The sequence below is a fragment of the Corvus brachyrhynchos genome, unplaced genomic scaffold (genome assembly GCF_000691975.1).
Source record: "Corvus brachyrhynchos isolate BGI_N302 unplaced genomic scaffold, ASM69197v1 scaffold220, whole genome shotgun sequence".
NCBI lineage: Eukaryota > Metazoa > Chordata > Aves > Passeriformes > Corvidae > Corvus > Corvus brachyrhynchos.
The window spans coordinates 7056746-7079039 of NW_008236209.1; the positions used below are offsets into that span (position 1 = coordinate 7056746).

A 22294-nucleotide genomic window follows, 5' to 3' on the forward strand; every position below is an offset into this window, starting at 1 on the left:
TGGCTTCAGTCTCCTTTATATGTTCTGTCATATATGGCATTGCCTTTGGACAAAATAGTTAAGAGGAACAGAGGAGAAAATACCAGCTCAGGTAACCAAGGGCTTGGCAAACTGGAACTTAGTGCCCTCAAAACTGAGTAAAAATGTGCACCCCACAGAGGCCAAGCTGAGTGACACATGGGCAGGTGCTCCAGGGTACAAACACATTCTGCAGCTAACACCATAAGCTGTGTTTGAGGATGTGAAAGACCAGGTTCAGCTGGTTTTACAAAAATATCCTCAGTCTGCCGGTGGCAGACAACTGGAGGAACTCAGTGCTGCCCGCTACAGACTCCTCAGATTAGCACTTCTTAAAAATTAATAAAATGGTTTATTTTATATATACATATGTTCCAAAAAAATTTATACAGTTAAAATATCAAATTAGTGATCTGGTAACAATACTGTTCAAAATAATCTCTTTTGTATGAACATTAAAATACACGTTTTTAAAAGCGTTTCCTTTTAGTGCTTCCAAAGCACAGCGTGTGCCAAGGCCACCTGAAGAATCTCCGTCCTCCTCACAGGATGAAAGAGAACTGAAGTCGGGGACCTGGGAAGCCTCAGGTGCACTTTCATAATGTCTGCAGACAAAACAGAAGAGAGTCTGAGGTAGATTGTTTAGTGACCATCAGGTGGTAACAGTCACAGGGCTGTCTTTAGCTTTCATTAACACAATAGCAGTTTCTTTACTCTCAATCTACACTGAATCTCAAGTTTAAAGGCATGGCTAGCAGTTCTTGGGAACAAGACCCTTGTCTCTGTGATGGCAACATGCAATTTTACCAGTGCAGGTGTTTCTGGGAGGGTTTTTTTGGGAACACACGGGCTCTCTCCACGATGCAGACAGTGTGTGCATTTGACAGTGCCCCATTTTAGTGCAACCTGCTGCCTACAGCACGTAAATGTCTAATGACAGCGTTCAAATGAGTAAATTCTCATCACCTGCAGGAGGGGCAGCAATGGTTATTTTCTTCCGCCTGTTGAGCAAACAGCACCCTCCACAGGAAAAAGCCACACCTTTCATAGCAAATCCTTAAGGTTATAGCCCAGCTTCTGCCGAATCAGGCTCTTAAAGTTAAAGCTCCACTGCTTCTTCTCAGACTGTGACAGTAAAATCACTTGACTGCCAAGATGGCGAGGGCAGCAGCTACGTCCTCTTCCACTCTTCTGTGGCACAGCAAACTCATTCCTAGTCCACATTCGTCTGGCCGGTACATTATTATCTACTGTTGACATGATTAACTCTGTTGGGTGGGCTGGTGAAATCTAGTTCCTCTAGTATTCTCTCTAAATGTTGTATTAAGACCCGTTTTTTAAACCTACAGAAGAGAGGGAAAGCAACATAAATTTCTTCTTCCAAAAATACAGTTGAACAACTCAAGAATATTCAGCTATGACAAATCATATTACCAGAGGCTCTCTGTTTCCAGTATGGAAGAGCTTTCTTTATTTCTGGCATAAGAATGGCTAGAAAATTTAATTTAATACATCTGTCTCCCCCCAGCCCACCCAAATTTTGGGTTGGTCTTCAGTAACAACCCAGTATCTCTCTAATTCACATTTAAACTTTACTTAAAGACCATTTACTCCATACAAATGTAATGGTAATTTGACGACTAAAACAATTATAATTTAAATATGTCAAAACAGAAAATCAAAATACTAGCACTGATAAAGTTTAATATTTACTACCATGATCTAAATTAATATTTATCACTCTGAGTCATTTCTATCTACACAAACCTTGCTGCTTCCTTGATAGCAAATTCAATGAAATACTTCTGAATTTCCATAGGTCCTTGCACCTCCTCAAGAAGAGAAAATATTTTTTCATAATCTAAAAGAGATAAAAATTCAACCATGTGTTAAAAATGAATGTCGCAGATGCAATTTCAGAAAAGCTTAAGAGCCAAAAAGGAAAAACAAAGCCCAGTTTCATGTATCTGTGTATGATAAAACACATAAGGCAAGAAAAACACCTGCATTAGCTTTAAGAGCAGAAGAGAGGTGATAGATAATTTAAAGTGATACTGATGATCTGGGAGTTCAAATGTGGCACCAAAGATCAAGGTTCTCTTCAAAGAGCAGCAGCTAGGAACATTTATCTTCAGAAAACGCAGGCTGAGTAGAGAGAAGCTTCCCATTTCCATGATCACAGTTAACATGCACAGGGCCACCAAACCCTGATCTGGCCTGGAGCCATTGTTTCTGAAAGCAGAGGTTGCCATTAGATCTCTAGAAAGACAGATTATCAACTAAGGGTGTGAGCAAAATATGACTGTCCCACAGGTACAAGGTAAATATGTTCACTGCAAAAGAATAAACTGGACATATCAAATTGGAAACAAATTTAAAACCAGCATTGTTTCACTATTTCCCACAATTGACCCCAGTACAAATACATTTATGGTGCTGTGACCAAGAGCCTGCTCAGAGTGATGCAGCAGGCAGAGGGAGCATAAACAGTCACACCTCTGAACAGATGTACATATTTAAGCCACTACAATTTAGCTTCCTTCTTTGATGACTGCTTGGATTCTGCAGCAAGACAGGCAACTCACACTGAACACAGTGTTTTACTCTACATCACCATTTACTAAACATGAATTTGGTATAAAATTGGGCGAGCCCACTTTGCAGAATGTCATTTTTAGTCCTCAGTTACTGAAAGTTTGCAGCAGCATTTCACCACTAATTAGTCTCACAAGATTTTAAAAAGCCCGACTGTGCTATTAACTGTTAATATTCCCTTTCAAACATATTCCAAGATGCACCCTTAACAGAGACATGCCTTTGCCCTGCAAAGGGAGTTTTGATGGACACAGAGCATCAAGTACACTTTGTGTACACAGGAGCAGTGCAGCCTAAGGCAGAGTACCCAGTCTTATTAGATCACTGGTAACAAAACCAAAACCTCTGAAGGGTGCTGCTTTCACCAGGCACCTCATATACCAGTTACCCTGTCTTTGAGGGCAAACAGGGTGACTTGGCACTCAACTTCCCAAGCCCAAGTTCAAACTTCAACTCACCTGCCCAGCATTTCCTTTTTTGCCTCTCCATTGCTCATTTACAAGCAACCAGAAATTACTCAGTGTCTGAAGTTCTGTGTATATTGAAAATAACTCCTTCCTTCAAGGAAAAGTCTTCTCTCCCACACCACATATAATATACTACTAAAATAAACAGACACACAAATAACTTACTTCTTCCAGGTTTGCGAACCTCTTTCATCACTTTAATTTTGATGTCAGCATTGTTTCCCTCCAACATGGTAGGTGTTATTTTAAAGGAATTTGGCACAGATTCAGAAGTAGACTCCATGGCCCGCTTTTGGTCATCTCCACTCACACTGTAATTCAGAGGCCCTCGAACAAGTGCATTGGTACCAGGTTTATGATCCAACCCATCTTCACTTAAACAATTGAATTCAACAGGTAGAGAGTCTAAATCGTTAGGTAACATCTCATCCTCTCCCACAGCAGCTGGAACCACAGGAGCCATTTGCACAGGTAAGCCATCAATGTGCTTCTCCAATGACTGACAATTTTCTGCTTTCTTCTCTCCATTGCCATCTTGGACAACACTGTTACTGGTATCTACAAGTGAAAAATACATACCTTACTGGTGCACAAGTGCAGCATCAAAAGAACCAAACAGAAGTAGTTCTGTACCCTTTTTGTCTGAAGTGCTGTGTAGCAATCTGACAGCGCTGGACAACACCTCAATACTTTTATTCAACTGTGGATGGGACCAAGGGATTCCCCTTTGGACTGTTACCACCTCCTATCACTATTGTGAAGTCACCACGTTCTGTATTCCTAGTGCAAAGTCATGACTCCTAAGTAAACTCCTGTTTTCCTTCTCTTCCCAAACCCAGCTAACAGAGTTTTCTTCCCACTCCATTTGCTGCAATAGGTGTGTATGACAATTCCTATTTGTGGGAAATGAAACAACCATATTTTAACTTTCCTTCTTTGCCACAAAATACACAAAGAAAAACTAAAAGCTGATCTGAGATCGAAAGTATCTCCAAACAGGTTTTTTTATTTCAGATTTCCTTAGCTGTAGCAGCAGCCTGTTTATCTAGGTCAACAAAAGAAACTCAGTCCTACATAACAGCAAAGCACAGATGCGCTGGCAGAACCTTTTCCCTTCCTCCCCATATCCCCCCACCACCCAAGCTGCTGTACCACAGCTCAGTATACCTTTATTTGCTGCGACACCCTTGAGGTTCAGGTAGGAGGGGGAGCCAGGAGCAGCGGGTGGCCCCTTCCCGCCCACGTGGGTGGGGGCGACGGCGCGGCGGGCCGTGCTGCGCCGCCTCTTCAGTGACGCCGGCGTGTTGGGCTCCCCGGGGCGCTTGATCTTGTTCTGGGGCCCAGCCACAAACTCGTCAGCTTCGTCTATCATCATACCCTGAAACGAAAGTAATAATTTAAGTAACAGTACAAAACAGCAACTGTTTCACCAATCCACTGATGAGTTGAGTCCCTCTGTGTTCAGATTTAAGTGGCTTTTGGAACACTTGACAGCTCTCAGAACAGAGATACTACCCAAGGCAACCAGAGAGAGCCTAGTGCCACTCTGTAAACCAGCACGATTCTGTACACATTCCTCCTGGACCACATGGGAGAGACATCCTTCCTTTCCATAGGCTGCACAGGTTAGCAATAGATTGTAATTGTGGGGGAGAAATTCTACTCACTAACTATTTCAAGCTGTGTTAAATATAAAGGCACAGCAGGCAGCAAGGCCCCTCCTACCTTCTTATCCTGTTTAAATGGATTGCCAAATGTATGAAGTCTTTTTGGTTGATCTGGGTCAATCTCCCGAAGAGGTGAAGGCATCATTTTCAGGTATTCCTGATAATTTCCCATCTGAGCAACAGGAACACTATGAAGGCAGTCTGCAACAGAAAAGAGATCTTAATTAGTCTTAAAATTAAGGCAATACAAACTTCACACACCTCAATTCCAAGTGTTAGCATTTAAGAACTAGAACTGACTACTTCTCTTCACTACAAAGGAAGAGCAGAAGATTACAATTGTGGAAATAAGCCTGGCAAGAACTGAGCTTAACTGGCAGAAGAATAAAAAATAAGCAACGTTAATTTCTATGCTGACAACTGCATCTTTAGACCACCAGCACCTCACAAAAAACAAAGAGAGCTCCTCTCTGCCTTAAGCCCCCATCACTTTATGCTGAACCCTGGTGAATGCGAAAGCTCTCCCATGAAACTTATATTTAAATTTCAAAGCAAGCACGACATCTTGCATGACAGAAGGCAAAAATTTCCTTCCTTCCCCTTCAGAGTCAAGAAAATGACACTGTCTGACGTAGCAAGAGATGCAATGGCTACTTCTGCTCCCACACTAGAGACAAAAACCACTGCCTTAAGGAAGTAACAAAAATAGCTGTATTCTCTTCAAACTGTTAATGAAGAACTGTGACTCCTTACCTTCATCCTGTCCCAAGATAAGCCTGTGTGTTTTCAGAAGATTGGTTCTCATTCTTGTTAGCTGGTCTAGAAGACTGCGACGAGGAATATCATATGCATTTCTGAATGCCTGTGGCTTCAAATCCTAGTTTTGTAACAAAATACGTAACTTTCAGTTAATCCATCAGTTCTCATGCATGGAGAAATTCCACTATGAACTGTAATAACATTAACTATTAAAAAATATTCTTAAGAAAGTTTAGACCTTTGTAACGGGCTACAACAAGCTCAGTGGCTGTCTTTTCAACATGACCTTATTCAGCATTAGTGCCTTCAGCTCCATTAAGAGTAAGCATGTTAATTCATGGATGAACAACAATAGCTGTCTTTTGCAGAGACTGGCACTTAAAGCACAGTAATTTTTGTTTACTACCATGGGGATTTCAAACAGTGTCCCAAAATCAAATGCAAAAAAATTGCATTTATTCTTCTCCCTCTTTATGTCTATGCTGTACTCATCCCACTTCAGTGAAGGTACTTCCTTCTACACTAAGTAGTAACATAGTTACTTCTACACATAGAAGTTACTTGTTTAAAACAGATGAGATTAACTGCTTAGTCATGCAAGGTCACAATGCTGTTTACCTTGTTTAAAAGTCCTATGTGGAATCCAGCAAATTCTTTAACATTTATTTCCGATAGTCTCAGTGGAGATTCTCCAGTGATCCCTTGCAGCAGTTGTTTAAAATCCCTACTGTGTACCAAGGAGAGGCCACTGGAGTGATTTTTCACTTTTATTCCAATTTCTTGTGGAACTTTCTTACCCACTGAACCTATTATCCGTTCCGATTCTATTTTTGTCTAAAATGGAATCACACCGTGAGTTAAAGAATCAGCAGGCATTGCACATTTCCAGTACAAAACACACAGTACATTAGCAGAATTAAACTACAAATTTAGTTCCCAACTACCTACCCAGGGATGTATTGGATTACATAGATTAGATCTCAAGCATAAAGAAATCCTAATGTGCTAGCATATGGAAAAATATTTAGCCAGTGTATCTAAATTTATATGCCAGTAGGAGGTCTGTGAATATCCCTGATTTTGCTGGAAGTCTGTGACTCTCTTGTGTCCCTGAAGAACCATCTTTAAAGGGAAAGAAAAACCAAAATGGAAGGTAGGATGCCTTAGGTTACAATAAAGTTGCATCTAAAACAACAGTATTATTCAGATGTAGTAATATAATTTCAGTTTATTTTTGAAGAAACCTATGAACTAAGGTTTGCCCTGTATGTTTGTAACAATACAGGGGGAAAAGTTGTAAAAGAAATCTGGTTTATGAGTCAATTTCTAAAAATGTATCACTTCTCCAATTAGCACAGATTTCTTATTATAGCTACAGAGAATTTTACTGTATTAAGCTCTAACTGTATTCAGAGTTAAGTTTTATTTTACCCACTAGTAATACGTCCAAAGGAAAAAAAAAACACCCAACCAACCAAAACCCCAAAACCCACTGTGATTGCAACCCACTTCCCCCAGAGCTCCTCCTCTGCAGAGTTTGCTTCATTATCTGTGGGAAACTGAATTTAAGGACAGCAGAAGCACAGCAGAATTCTGGAATTGCCTGTGCCTATACAGGAGTTTATAATGCATTCCACAGATTCAAACTGTTCCATGTGCTGAGAATGTGAGAGCCACAGCAGCCATCTCAAGTAATTCCAACTCCATAGTGCAGATAAATAATACGAATTTGCATATCACTAGATTACCAAAATACCACAGGAAGTTTTATGTCTAGTAGATGCTCAGTTTTTCAGAGGCTTTGGGATGTATTTTGTGCCTTCTTTAAGGCGGAGGATTTTTGTTTTGTAAAAGGCTGCACTGCTTCCCCACTGCCTTCTAGATATTCAACTACTGCTGTAAGAGCCCCTCATGCTAAGAAGGAAGAGCTTCCAGGCCCTTACACCTGGAATGGCAGTCTTGGCAAAGAGAAAAAGATATGTAAGACTATTTCCCACCAGGTCACACTTAACACATAGAATGACTTTGACCTGAAGGAAACAGGAGGCTCAGATATAAAGCTTGAACTATGATTTTATTCCCCATGGACAAGAACACACTTTTTTTGGGAAAATACACATTGCCAAGGGACACGTGGAAATGAACATGAGGCTGAAAGCAAGCCTCTGACTTCAGCTGTGAAGAAAAATGGCAAGAGCAGCCATAAATCCAATTAGTGATTATCTTTGGAGTTTAAGGTCTAGCATTTAAAGTATAGCTGAAGAGGTTTCCTTTGCATTCCTCTCCCCCACTTACAGAAGGCACAATCACTGGCTATAGAATCACACTGGATTCATCCATATTTGCAGAGAAATGCTCACCAATCTTCAATTATAATATATGCTGCACACCCATATGAACTCCCACAGGGATTAACTGTTTTATAATGAGATTACCACAAACTAAATAATCAACGCACTTCTAATTGCAAAGGTTTTATCAATACTACCTGTTGGCTGAGTTTTTTAAGGTAAGAGATAACACTGTAACTAAGTCCACAATCTAAATTATCTGATATCAGATTTGGAGCTCCCATCATCCTTAGGGCTTTCTTTAATGGCTATAAGGAAAACAAAATACACAATAGTAAGAGAATAAATATTTAAAAAAGAAATTTATAAGCTCAATTATAGGAAGCTAAGGCACATAGATTAGTGCTCTAGCTTTTCCACTTTTGGCCACTAAAATTCAAGTCTATTCAGATAACGTGTGACATGAGTTTGGTGTCTAACTAGCTCACAATGGACATTATGCCACATCACCAAGACACCACACAGCGTGGTGCCGCTGGCAATTTCCACTCAAAGGCTCAGGTCCAGAATAGCCGGGATGATGCAAGTCCATATTGAGGTGCATTGTCCAAGCTACACGTAAAAGGTGACACAGTGCCTCCCCCCACCCTTCATTTGGTCCAGTCAGTATCAGCTTCCCAAGATCTAGCATTTCACCCACATTAATAAACAAACTAATCTGCATTTTCCTTATCCAGTTACAAAAATAATGCTAAATTTGGTTTCTCTGAACATTCTGAAGTATTTTTGATCAAAACTCATTTAATATTTAATGATCAGAAAACACATTTATTAAACACTTAGTATCTTAACATAACTACTACTACTTAGTATTTCTACAAATTTTTTTAATTCTTAAAAATGTTTGCTCTAATCTACATACCTCTGAAAGGCAGAATGTTAACTACCTAAAAAGCCATTATAATTAAATTAAAAAAAAAAATTTACTAGGAAGAGGTGTGATGCAAAGGACTCTGGTCACACCAGCCACTGTACCCTGGAGGATGAGATGAGAAGAAGAACATACCAGTAAGTAGTAAGGAGGCATTGTTTTTAGGTAGTTGTCAAAAGCCTGTCGCCACTTCAGATTTGGCTTTAGTTTGTGAACCTTAAACAAGTCATCTGCAACAAGGAAAACAACAAAAGAAGGTGTCATTTATACAGTCCCAGACCTTTAACTTTGTCCAAAATCGTACGTGCCAGATTTCCCCCTGTTTTCTCCCTCCACCCATCTCCCAATGGGGCTTCCCCCCAAAAACTGCTCTTAATCTTAGGTGTGAAGGATTGGGAATCCCCAGACCTAGCTGCAGTAGGCAATCCAGAGCAAGACCCCATTACAAGCAAACTTACAAGGTACATCAGACTTGAAAAGTGCACACAACTACCAGAAGCATGGAAGGTGCAACAGATCCACCTGTTAAAGAGTTTCACCTCCCTTGCCTCTCTCTTGCACATCAGGGAGTCCCTGTATCTGATTAAATCAAACAACATTAATTTGGTTCAATTTCCATTTTCAAACCAGCTTTCTTCTGTTCAACCTGTATGATGAATTCTCGTCTCCAGTAAAAATATTCTTTAGCATCAAAGGGAAAAACTAAAAAAATCCAATCAGGGAATCCTTCTGGCCAGCTCTGCTGAACTGCTGCCAACAGCAGCAGCTGCACCTGGCAGAGAAGGGGTTACCTCCAGCCACAGCACCTGGGCATGCCAGGGCAGCAAAGTCTCCTACAGGTGCAGACGAGACAGAAATTAGCTACAAAAACTGCTGCCCTTTAAGAGAGTGGCAACCAGAATTTCTTTCCTTTGGGTACTGTTTTAGTAGCACTTTGCTCACTACAGGTGTACACCTGGTCTTTTAGGAATCACTGAGGTGAAGTGTGGACCTATTTGCTGTGCACACTATGAACTGTGGCCGTGGTCTCTACACCAAACACAGCATCCTGCAATTTACTATTTGAAATCTTGAATTATCCACTGAAATAAAGATTCTTCTTAGTAGTGTTGGCACTTCTTAGTGCTGGCAAAGTGAGGCTAATGGAAGGATATGCAGGTCTGGAGAAAGGGATGTCTAAAAATTAACTGGGGAGAGCTGCAGGAGACAGAGATGCATGGAAAAGGGTGTGCGAAAGACAGATGCAACAAGGTAATTGTTTTCTCCACACTGAGTTTTCAGGTATATTTGGAGAAGAAAATTTGACTTGCATAGTACTCTGCATAAATTGAACAGATGTTATGATAATACTTCCCAAGTTCTCATAGACAAACCCCACTCAATTACAGGTATTTTCCCATCTAAATTAATTCTGCATTACATATAAAAACCACACTACAAATGCTACTTTTTCTCTTCCCTGGCCTGAAGAAAGTGGGCTGGAGTTTAAGAGGACAAATCAAAATTTCATTTGAAATCTCAATATACTTCAAGCTTAGCTCTATTATCCAAACGAATGTGGGATGATATCATGACATATGGCAAATAAAAAATAACATCCATTCTTATCTCATAAACCTATTACATTTTTGTAGCAAAATGCAAGTTAAACTACACCCCTCTCTCAAAAGTCAACATTAAAAAAACCCTAAAAAGCAAGATGTTCAGTATTATAGTATGTCCTAATATTTTACAGTCTATGAGTTGGTTGAGTACAGCTTGAACCTTAAATCCCTTACCAGCACTTGTCTTGCAGCACTCAGTGTCTCGCTGCACTGTGAGGTTGTACCATCAACTGCACACAGGCACTGTGACATGGCACAGCTACTCCTCAGCTCAGCCAGCTGGGAGTCCCCATCCACAGCACAGCTCTACTCCCAGACACCAAAAGCAAAAGCACCTTCCTGATCACTTCTATCAAAGGAAAAAGTTCTCAAACCTATGCAGAGCTTCAGCTAAGATTTGTCTGTTTAAAATTAAAGAGTCTCCCCACAGCACAAACTCACTGCAGGAACTGCCACCCTCTTGAAAGGGTGGTAAACACAGCCACAAGTTTCAAAGAGAACTTCACCATCAGCATCTTACCTGCCTCTAGCTCAAGAGTTTGATACACACACTGTCAGCAGATTGCAACACAGGCACTTGAAAGGCACTTCTTCCCCTGTGCCCTGGGCTGCACGTGATGATTTATACAAATAAGCAAACTAACAATAATCCAGTTAACTATGTCTTTCACAGATTAAACCCCAAGCTTTTGTAGATAAAAATCAAAAAATATTGAAAAAATCCTTACATAATTCAGTTTCACTTCTACCTAATTATTTTCAGATACTAATTTCTGTATAGTCCAGAAATCCAGAATTAATGCAGAATTCTTTTTACTTCTGAACTCAGAGCAAGCTAAAAGCACTGTATAATTGGGAGCATGGTATTAAAAACCATTAGGAAAGGGCTGCAAGCTGTAATAACTCAAGAGATTGGGTAAAACCACACAGACCAGTTAACCAAAAACTGTATTGCAGTCTTTATCCACTTCAGATTAACGTACAAAACAACCAAACCATGACAAACAGGACAATAATACACACCTTTAACACCCAGTACTATAGAAGGGGGCTGGATGCACCTTTTAAGATCAGTGAACAGTTAAGAAAAAATAGAGCATGAGAGAGAGAAGAGTCAGCATGTAATTTCAGTAGTTCAACTGGAGCCTAAATTACAACAGTTCATGCACCATGTAACCCAAAGTAAAACTTAACAGGTTTTTTTTAATCACCACTCACATTAAATTCCACCTGAGCAAGTACATCACCATTCCCTGTTGACTCCTGTAATTCTCCTAATTATGCACTAATAGATATACTCCTCGATTCATGATTCTACATTCACAGAAAAGAGTATCCTTCCCTGCAAATCATCTAACCAAAAATAAGGCACTGCAATGGAAAATAGCATCCATCATTAACCAAGAACAGTATTTTGTGTCACTGTTTCTCCATTGATATAAAATGTATCAAAATGTATTTGACTCTCCCTCCCAGAGCCACAGCAGGCTGTGTACACACTGGTGAGAACACAGCCCTTAGTTTCCAAAATATAACACCATTACTTGCAGGTTCTCTCACAGAGCCTGTAAAAGCAACAAACGAAACTGTCCATGCTGCAGTCCTTCACAGGCAGACATTTTCTAAATGCTCATCTTGTGGCATATTTAGACCCACAGAAAAAGGGTATTAACCACCTTCTCAAGGCATTTCCCACCTGGCTGTTTCACTGCTGCTTCTGCTGACACTTCCAATGAACAGTCACTCCTACTGACCAGCAGTGCTTGCCCTCCCACCTATGCAGCTAAAAGGAGCCAAGGAAACATCTCAGGCAAGGCAGAGGCATTTAGAAATATACCTCGTCTTTACTTAGCTCTCCCTAAAACCCCTCCTTTGACTTCTGCTTCACAAACTTGGCTGTACAAATGTTTTTAAACAACAGCACCTGAAGTACAACTGCTTTGCAACAATCCTTCAAGAGGAAATTCCTATCATCCATGGGCCTGGAATTCAGCATTGAAGCACGTCAGCAACTGCCTGCAAAAAGCTCTGCCTTCAGCAGCCTCCCACTGAACAGAAAGAACTGCACCTCGTCAGTTCTGGGAGCAAACCACCACCAAATTAGTCAGGATTCTCTCTAGCTTTCTGAGAGCAAACTGGAGCTGCTCAGCTCCAGCTGCACATCCCACATTATCCATCACCACTGTAAGAGGACCAGAGACCAGCGTTTTTGTCAGACAACCAAACACAGTGCATGACTCCATTAACACACGGACTGTGGGGCTTCACTGTTTTAACCAAGTCCTATTAATTGGCTCCTTTCCCTTACAAAGCTCCTGAACACATGCTCTGTAAGTTAAAAGCCAGGAGAAGCTACAACATGCCCAAATCCACTCTTGCAGAAACCAAGACATAAAATCACCAAAGCTATAGGATGTGGTACAATTTACCTCCTTCAGCCAAGGACCATTACAACTCATTTCAGTTTGCTCGAGTATCACCTGCAAGCTGCCTCATCCCTACCTATCTTACCTGTTTTTAGGGCTGTCTTACACTATTTTTCAAAAAGAGAATTAAGACTTCCCCTGTTCAGGAATGCAGGAGGAAAAAATAATGCAAGCAAAAAAATTCAGAAGCATCTTACTAACTGTTTATAAGGTTGAACACATTTGATAATACAGTACAAATACACAGTTGTAAAGTGGTTTTGTCTTTGAAAGAGTCACCAGAAGGAACAGAGATTATCCATGGTACTGTCCCAACCAGTCCTCCAACACAATATTCTACCAGTAGCGCAGGAGCCACTAGAGCCGCACTGATGCACCAATATGGCAGGTAGTGGCTGAATGGAGCAGACTTCTCCTGGTCTTGGGAGTTCTCACATCCTTTTAAATCTGGGTGAGAATAATGAAAAACTGGTTTTACACACTCAAATCAGTCCTCTGCTGACCCATCATTACCCACTACTGGTACATATGAAGGGAGACACGGGGAGTGCTCCTACCCACCTACAGAGCCAAATACAGAGGCAGTATTATTAAAAACATCTACAAATAATTTACCAGGCATGCTGCTTATCATCTCACTCATTTTCTGTACTAAGTAGAAAAGGGCCCAGATCTACTTTTGTGTTGAATGTATACTCCACAGAACTTAATTCCACCATGCCTTAGAGACCAAAGATCAAGTCCATGTAGGAGATCTGAAGGTAACACTATGTGTGTTTGTGTGAACAATATGGAATGCATGGGATTCATGCCGTCAAGAAAACGTCTACTTTGTATCTCGGGCAATGTGGAACCTCTGCATTTTCCTCTGAAGAGCCTTCGGAAATATAAGAAGTGGGATTACCAGGTGAGTAAACTGCAGAATAAGCACTACATACACTGAAAAGTGCCTTTCCTCAAAGAGAAGGAAGAGCTTTACACCCCTGTAAAAAAAAGGCAGGGGGAAGACAAGAGCTACCACGAAAGACACAGCAGAACTGCAAATGTCAACATCAAAACAAACAGGGAAATTAATTTCGGATCAGTGATGGCTTTTCAGCTAGTGGATCTGCTGCAGTATTTCAGGAACCACAAAGTCACAGAAACTCTCACCCTTCTTGCACACTTTGGGACAATTATCAGGCTACATAGATAACTTATTATGAAAGACACATTATCAGCAAGCACAAGTTTCTTCTTTTTTGGTTATGACCAGGATCATGAAAAAGCATTCCTGAATTATGTTCTGTTTTTTCCTAGAAATGAATGGAAAAATCCTGTGTAAGACAGTAAGACTCAATGTTAATTCTCTTGATCACTGTTCTTCTGTATCACTGAACACACCCACAAAAAACTAGAACAAAAAAGCCTTGCAGCATCTGCAGCTGAAAGGGTTAGTGGCACCCTGGAAACTCCTCTCTGCCATTACCTTTATGCCAGATCTCTACCAACCACAACTACTGTGGCACTTACTCGTATAGCACCTTTTCATATCATTTTTCCGTAGAAAGTAATTTCATTGTGGGAGTAAAAAAACAAAAACAAAACCTGTTCCTTTGGGCAGGGAAGAAATGCAGACTGTTTGACTGCACAATTCCTTCTTACTGCTCTAAACTGCATTAGGGAAATCCCTCTTCCCAACACCCGTGACAAACACTGCATCTCATCTTCCAGTAAAAAATAGGTTGCTACAAGAGCAACCGCAAAACCTGGATACACCACACCCTAAATGAGGGAAAAGAATGGAGGTTGAAGCTTACTCCAGGTAAAGGAAGAGGCTACGTGTCTAGGAGGTGAACAGCATCAAACATGCACTGGAAGCAGGTAGCTCTCCTCCTCTGCTGGAGAGAAAAAAAGGGAGAGGGGGTATGAAAATCCTCTCCTCCCAAAGTATTTCAAAAGAGTTTGCAACATTCTCTACTCTCTGAGCTCCATTATTTTATAACGTCTCAAACTAAGGCAGAACACCAACCATTATTGTTTTGCTTTAACTCTGAAGCAGCTGCACTGGCAGTCCAATGCAGATGTGTTACCTACCTAACAATGGAAGTAAAACAGGGTAGTTGTAAGGCATCACAAAGAGGTTTACACAGGTTAAAGTAGTGCTTGCTTTTAAATACCCAAACGGGTGGCCAAGTTCGCTGTATTTTCCACTGCTACTCACAAATACCTGACAAAGAATAAGAGAGATCACTGTATTAGAATGAAGAAGGTGAAGAACATTAAGCATGGGGCATTTAAAAATTCAAATCAATCTGAACCCAACTGCATTAAGACAGTAAATTATCAAGAACAGACAAACCTGAACACATCAGGGCTGAGAATGGACTTACATTCCCTAGTCACAAAACTGAGACATGCAACATTTAGTGTATGCCCAGTGAGTGTGGAAATGCTCTTCACAGAGTAATCTTTATTGCTTTAGTGAAACTACTGTGAAGTGATGCCCTGAAGAGTTTTTCCAATGATTTAGAATAGGTTAGGGTACATCTGTTGAAGGAATGTTAAATAAACAAGCTATTTGAAATTAGTCTGCTGACTCAAAAATAGCACAACTAATATTTACAACACTGATAAAAAGAAATGCAAAATGTTTTTAAGCATAGAAATCAAACAAAACAACCAACCACAAACAAACAAGAAACATCTTGATTATGCCCCGAGCCAACATTCTTAAAATTGACTTTATTTTTTTAAGTGCACATATATGAGGGTATTAACCCTGAAAAGCAATACATGTAAACAGTATTACAACAGGATAAAAATGGTAGATATTCTTGACTGAGGCAAGCAAAATAACCCACATCTAAGTCAAAAATAGTTTTCCTAGAAAAAAATAAACCTTGCAGCAAATAGCAAGTGGTTATCCTCTGGTTTTTTGGGGCATAAGGAACTGGGTTTGTTACATGGTTTCTATGACAATGAGCCTATTTCTCTGATTTGTAAGAGTCTGATGTGTAGCTGGGAGAGGAAAAGCAGTTTTGAAAAACAGCAGAGTAATTTTAGTAACTCAGGCAAATAATGTACCTATTAATGTTTAAATGACCTTTTTGAAATTAGTTTTTTTAAAGTAACTTTAATTTTTCTTCTGAATATGCATGTCATTTTTTCAACTAAGTTGTAGTATTTATTAGGGATACAAAACCAGAGACACCTCCAAGTTCACCTTTCCAGCTAAAGTATCATACTAAGCATACTCCTGGTGTACACATTAAGCTATTATTTAAAAGAACACCACTAAGAAGGCAGTCTTATTTTACAGAGGACACAGAAACTTATAAAAAATTACAAAAGGAGCATGTGACAAAGGATTTCAGCAACAGAACTTCAACCTCTTCAAGGCCAATCTAGTCAACAGGATCAACAGTTTCCATTCATTTCCCATTAGCAGCTTCAACCATCTGGGGAAAATGATTTGCATCTGTTCATTAGGTAACATGATGGAAACTAGTGCTGGGTTTTCCCTGTAAGCAAATGGAAGCCTACGGAGAATTTCAATTTAGCCAAAAATGGAACCTGGGAGGCATATTTCTTAGCAAAATGAGGTGGACCTAGAAAGAGAATTAAATGAGATTACAAAGCCTGTGGAGGGAACACTCATTCTGACTCCTGGTAATTCTCTTAGAAAGGAGGTAAGTGAAACCTTGACATGTTTCTTCTCATCTGCTGCAGAGTTTGAACCAGACCTCAATTCTCCAGGCTTGCAAAGACTGAAGTACCTCAGATTACCCATTACATTTCTAGAATCAAATAAAGGGCAAGTACCTGCCAGCAGGTATGGGGAGACTTCCGTTCCAAGATGTACTGGGTGAGGGGTGAAGGCTCAAGCTCATACTTGTCAAAAGGAAGCTTGTCTATGACCATGGGCTCACAATCCACACAGGAGAACCTCACCACAGGGTGAGCTGTGCGCGGAGGCTGAAAGGGGGAAAAAGAGTATCAATTTTCAAAAGGGTATCAATTTTCACATATCTATTGTAAACAAACCAATTCTCTTAAAAACATCCTAAAGCCAGTATTTTACTATCCTGCAAGTCTTAAAACACTCCATTTTCACAATACTCCTTTGAAGAGAATAAAATACAAGCTCCCATAACAGAATATAGATTAACTAAATATTTCTCTAACTGAAAAAAATGCTCACACACTGATACACTCTTCCCACCAACTGAAAAACATGGTTAATATGCCATTATTTATCCTGATATTTAAAAGCCTTCATGTCAATCAGGCTACAACAACAAAGAGAGGTTTAAAGGAAACTTCAACTCTTCTTCCCAGCTTGATGTTCACAGAAAAACAGATGTGAGACTGCACTCAATTCACAAATAATCTCTCGAAGAATTCTCTACAAATCTCTGGGGGTTTTTTAACCCTCTTTAATCAGGAAGTGGGAGCAAGGGGAATGGACAGACAGTACCTTGTGCACTTGCAAAGTGCAGGAACAGAATATGCCTAACAAAAGAGAGATGTTTAGAAAGGCTAGTAAGGCATGCCAAATGTATGATCATGTCAGTAAGAAAACGAGACATTAATACTGTTTTCTCATTTTCTGCAGGGAGTAGCTCTTCTGTTTCAGTTTTAATTCTTCCTGCTAGTGAAAGAAGAGTTCACACATGAAGTAACACTAAGAAAAAAACCCCATGGTTGATCTTCTTTCAAAAACAAATACTCCTTTTTCCATGTAAATGAATTTTATAAAGCTTTGATTAAAATTTAATAGGCTCACTATGATTTGTGGTACATGAAGTACTTACAGTTCAATTTTATAACCTTTAAAAACCATTCAACAAATTAACTAACCATATGGAAGTGAACTTTCTGGATACAAGAAATGTCACAGGTTACAGTATCCACATTAGATTATACCACTCTGTTAAAAACAGTTTTAACCTTCTAAAGCAAAGTCACATCATATTATAAACAGAGAAAGTAAAAACTACTCTATCCATTATCTATTTTCAGTCTGTTCAACTGTTAGTGCAGAATCCTTTTTTCAGTTCTTATTTTACTTACCAGTGTTGGTGAATTCTGATCAGGCCAAAAAGATTCTGGGATTGGCCAATGCCCCACAGGAACACCCGTTTTAGGGTTAGGCCGTACATAAATGAGTTTATGACAACTATGCCACGGCTGAGAAGCAAATGAATTGATGGGCCTGGATGAATCAACAAGTCCATCTAAAATTTAAACAAAGCAAAATAACAAACAAAAAGAAAATGAAAAGCTACATGCATGCATTTGTCTGCTAGCAAAATTTCTGTATTAGCAGCCAGTAAGGCATTTCATTACTCTTGTTCCAAAGACATACAGATCTTTACACCAGAGGCTGAAATAACCTGAGCATCCAGGTGTATCACAGAATCATCTGAGAAACAATTACAACATTTGCCCTGATCTCCCTTCTGCTCCTGTTGCACAGCCATTACACAGTGAGTGCAGCAAGGCATACTCACATATTATGGAAGAATGTATTTGCTTAAGCTCAGTGTCTGAAACAGCTCCCACAGGCAGCACCAAGCTACTGCTGCTGGTTCTGCTGCACCTGGAAAAGCTGAGAATTGGCATTTACTTTTCTACATGGGCTGCAATGCTCACTGACTGATGCTGCCACTAGTGGAAACTGAAAGAGCAAAATTCCTTGGAGAAGTTGGGTGCATCTTGCAGGAGGCAGCTTTTGCCAAATTTTTAATTACAGCCATTCACAGATCACTTAAACCCCACAGCCTGCTGCAAAGGCCAGTGCTCCCTGCCAGCCCACTGCAGCGCACCACCACTGACACCCCTGCACGATGAGGACAAAGAACTTTGTAGCACTACAGATGTAACCATCAGTTTTCAAAGACTGCTTGGCAAAGCAAACAGCACAGCAGAGATCACCCACTTAAACAATCTTCCCTGTTTTAAAAAGACTTTACATTACTAGTTTTCCTTGCTTTAAAGAACTGGCCAGTAATACTGTGGAAACCATATTTCAGTGATACATCAGTTTGGTTTCTCTGCATTATAAAAACAATGATTTTTACAGCTTGGGTAAATCCTATTGTATTTCTCTCTAGTTTAGGACTTTTTCAATTCCCATACAGATGAAAAGTCTTGACATTTTTAAACATTCATATCCATAGTCCATCACCATTCAAATGTGACAAAAAAGAACAAAAGAACGCCCCAAATTTCACCAGTCGTTTTGCCACATAGGAGAGAACATTTGAGCCACCAGAGACTTGGGAATTTGCTGCTGTGCTGTCCAGCACAGTGTTATAGGAAAGCCTTCCAATAAAATGACATTTAAATAAGCAAAAGGAGAAAACAAACACAGAAAAAGCTGATTCTAGAATGAAAGCAGGAATAAAGCTGGCTTTGCTAAAATGTTCAGGTGATGCTAAACGTTATTATGTTTTCTGATATTCCAGGATCCTAACTTCCTAAATTGGAACTGGTCAGCCCCCTCCTCTTCCTTTAAGCCATGAACTTCTGCAAATCTGAAGAACTGCTTCATATTTGGAATGCACTTTCCTCTTTCCTTTTATGCACTCAACTCACAGGGAGCAAAGTAATTCCTTGTTCTTTGCACAGTTTTTCACTCGCGGCTAAGAACATTCACCTGAAACTTACTGTTCTGTGATCAATTAGCAGAATGAAAATGTACAGAAAATTAAGCATTGAGATTGCTTTAGAGATGTTTAAGTGTTTAAATACACTACCGCTAGACTTAATTATTTTAAGTACAGTCTTGACAACACTGTAATTCAAACTTAAATGCTTCCTGCAAACATTCACTTTCCTCAGCCATCCAAAAAGAGGTAAAAGGAGTGACACAGAGCCAGCCAGCACTAGATGATCCATACAAGCATGTGCAGACATACGGCATCATTTAACTTAGGAAGGATCAAACACTAACACTTGTAAAAGATGCATCCTGTACACTACAGGGAAAAGCTGGCAGGAAGGACATGGAGGACACTTAACGACATTAACATACAAACAAAACATTTTGTCTTAAACGTTGGCGGGGGCGGGGGGGGGAACCCAACAATCACTGTACCTTCTCCAATAGGAGCTGGGTCTGGTCCTGACTTCTCAAAGTTAATAACAACTCCACTTTGGACTTTTTGAACTAAAGATTCTAAACATTGATTCAACATTCTTTGTGTCCGAACGCAGTACGAACGACCTATGAAAGAGAGAAATTACATGGGGAAATAGAAAAGTAAGTTTTGAGTTATCTTACTTAAGGAAGATGTTTTATTACCTAAGTCAGGCTGCCAAGGCTTGCAATTTTATCCAAAATAATAGCAATAAACACTGTACGAGTTTATGTAAAAGGCAAAATACTTTGCAAATGCAATACAACCAAGAAAAAGCACCAAAACCCCACAACCTGCTGAGATTTTACTTGTTACTAAATGAGGCCATTAAGACTTCATCAGGCTGGACCAAGGCCAAGTTTACGGAGGCCCTTAGGAAGGCCTGATGTCACCAAGACTGTGTAATCTATCTGCTTTTGTCTACCCAAACCTCCTCCTCCTAACACAACAATTTCTCCAAGCACCAATTAAAAAAAAAAAAAAATCTGATCAACATATCAAGCAATAGGCTCCAGAATGAATTATTTTAAGATTAAATTTAGCTTATCGGCCCCGCAGCAGAATTAACATCTCACTAATAGCAGTCCTGCTCAATTCAACACTTAGAAAAAAATTTTAAAAAAACCAAACAAAAAACCAAAAACAAACAAAACAAAACAAAAAAACCACAAAGACAAAAAAACCCCCACCAAACCTCATGATGAGCAAAGACAACCTCCAGAATAACCATAGGAATTTTCCAAAACCTCCTACTGCATTTAGAAAATGCTCTCACATCTAGATCTGAAATAGGAATACTGCTTTATTTTAAAGTTCTCCTGTGCTACTAGAATCCAAGAAAGCACCACATGGATTGACATGGACACTGAGTAATTCAGAGAGAGAAAACAGGAAGAGGTGAAGGTGAATTAAAGGAAAAGAAATATTTCAAGGCAAATGCCAAATGTGAAGCAAAGCAAAAAAGCATCCAGTTACCTCCCGTAACCTCACACATCTGTGTGATAGCAGATTCATCAGTAGGCACACTCCCAAGGCAGATGCAGCTCCTGGCAAACGCAGTACCAGAGCAAACAGCCTTTGATCCCAACGGAATGGTTCTTTGGTTAGTTCACTTCCAGGCAAAGGAGAATTCAATGGAAGATGAAGCTGGTAAAAAAAGATTTAAGAGTATTTTCCTGTATTTGACAAACCATCTAAAAATATCATATCCAAATTCATTCATTTATCTGTAAAAGACCAATTTCACTCCAACCCACTAATTTATCTGAAGTTCTCATCTCAAAACCTTTACAGACTATGAATTCAGGGGCTGAGCAGTGACAGGATAGCTGGTTTCTAGTTTCTCTAAAAACAGGTCAACGACGAAGAAGTCCGATTAGCAGGAAAGAACCAATTAATATTCATCTCAGCGTAGCACCAACTTGCACAATCATAACTTGAAAGGACTGAATGCAAGTTTACCTCCTCTTGGACTCCAGCTGTATTTGTCAGTTTGTTTCCGTCTGTGATGGTAATCAAAATAGATGGCTCCAAAAAGAATGGATTCCTTCCCTACAGACAAAAGCACAAGAATGCTAAGAGCAACCTTAACACACAGGCTTAGAGGCTTGTATTTTTGCCATTATAAAATAAACAGTAAGATAAGCAATCTTTCAAAATAATCCTGTTATTTTTTTAATAGGTGTGGAACCACACAGAACTACACAAGATGGGCTACTCTCGTGTGTCTATAGTTGGGACATTTATACTCTGCTTCTTTGTAGTTCAGTAAGGAAAAAAATGCCAGCATTTTCCAGAGTGTTTTCAGTGGCCATAATAAGTGGCCAGTTCAAGCTACACAGAGCTATCCAACAGTAAAAAAGAAAGTTAAATGTAAAACCAAACTTTTACCACCAAAATCCCTCACCAACTATCATTTCAAAAAACATAGAAATATAAAAGACAGAAGACTATAAATAGATTTGTTACCTGTCCATAATTGTCTATTCCAGACACTAATCTATTGAGATTTAACAAGTCAAACGACGACCTGAGTGCCTGACCAAGTGTTGTTAGTCCTGAAGCCTGAAGGTTTTTCAGTTCATTCATGAATGTTGCGTGGTTTTCCTTCCATCCAGCCTGTTACATAAAACAAAAAAAGCTTATTAGTTATTCTAGCAGCAAACTGCAATCAACTGCAAGCTGGCATTTATCTCTCTTCCCAACAAAAATTAATTCTATTCCTGATTAACGGATGCACTGCACCATTTACATGCTGCACACACCTAATCCAGGTATGCACAACTTGATGTGAAACATGGTTACACCTACAATGGGAGACTCGAGAAACACATACACTGCCAAACACTGGAAAAACTTTGCATTACCATGAAAACTGCTGTAGAGATGATGCTGTTAATAGAAGTATTT

General features: G+C 39.7%; 1 protein-coding gene and 1 long non-coding RNA gene across 2 annotated transcripts; one reads left to right on the forward strand and one right to left on the reverse strand.

The window, feature by feature from the left end:
- Window positions 1–22038, reverse strand: LOC103622831 (integrator complex subunit 6-like). The gene is given in 17 exon segments (XM_008641847.2): window positions 1–1361; window positions 1786–1879; window positions 3246–3638; window positions 4248–4458; window positions 4806–4948; window positions 5501–5624; window positions 6125–6340; window positions 7995–8105; window positions 8864–8958; window positions 14835–14967; window positions 16563–16715; window positions 17814–17977; window positions 19843–19971; window positions 20861–20920; window positions 20923–21031; window positions 21347–21436; window positions 21854–22038. Coding segments are annotated over 17 exon segments (2445 nt in total). The 5' UTR covers window positions 21974–22038; the 3' UTR covers window positions 1–1261.
- Window positions 4212–21000, forward strand: LOC108448843. The gene is made up of 3 exons (XR_001864877.1): window positions 4212–4228; window positions 10472–10479; window positions 20919–21000. It is a non-coding gene; the product is annotated as an uncharacterized LOC108448843 (long non-coding RNA).
- Window positions 22039–22294: the final 256 nt, after the last annotated feature.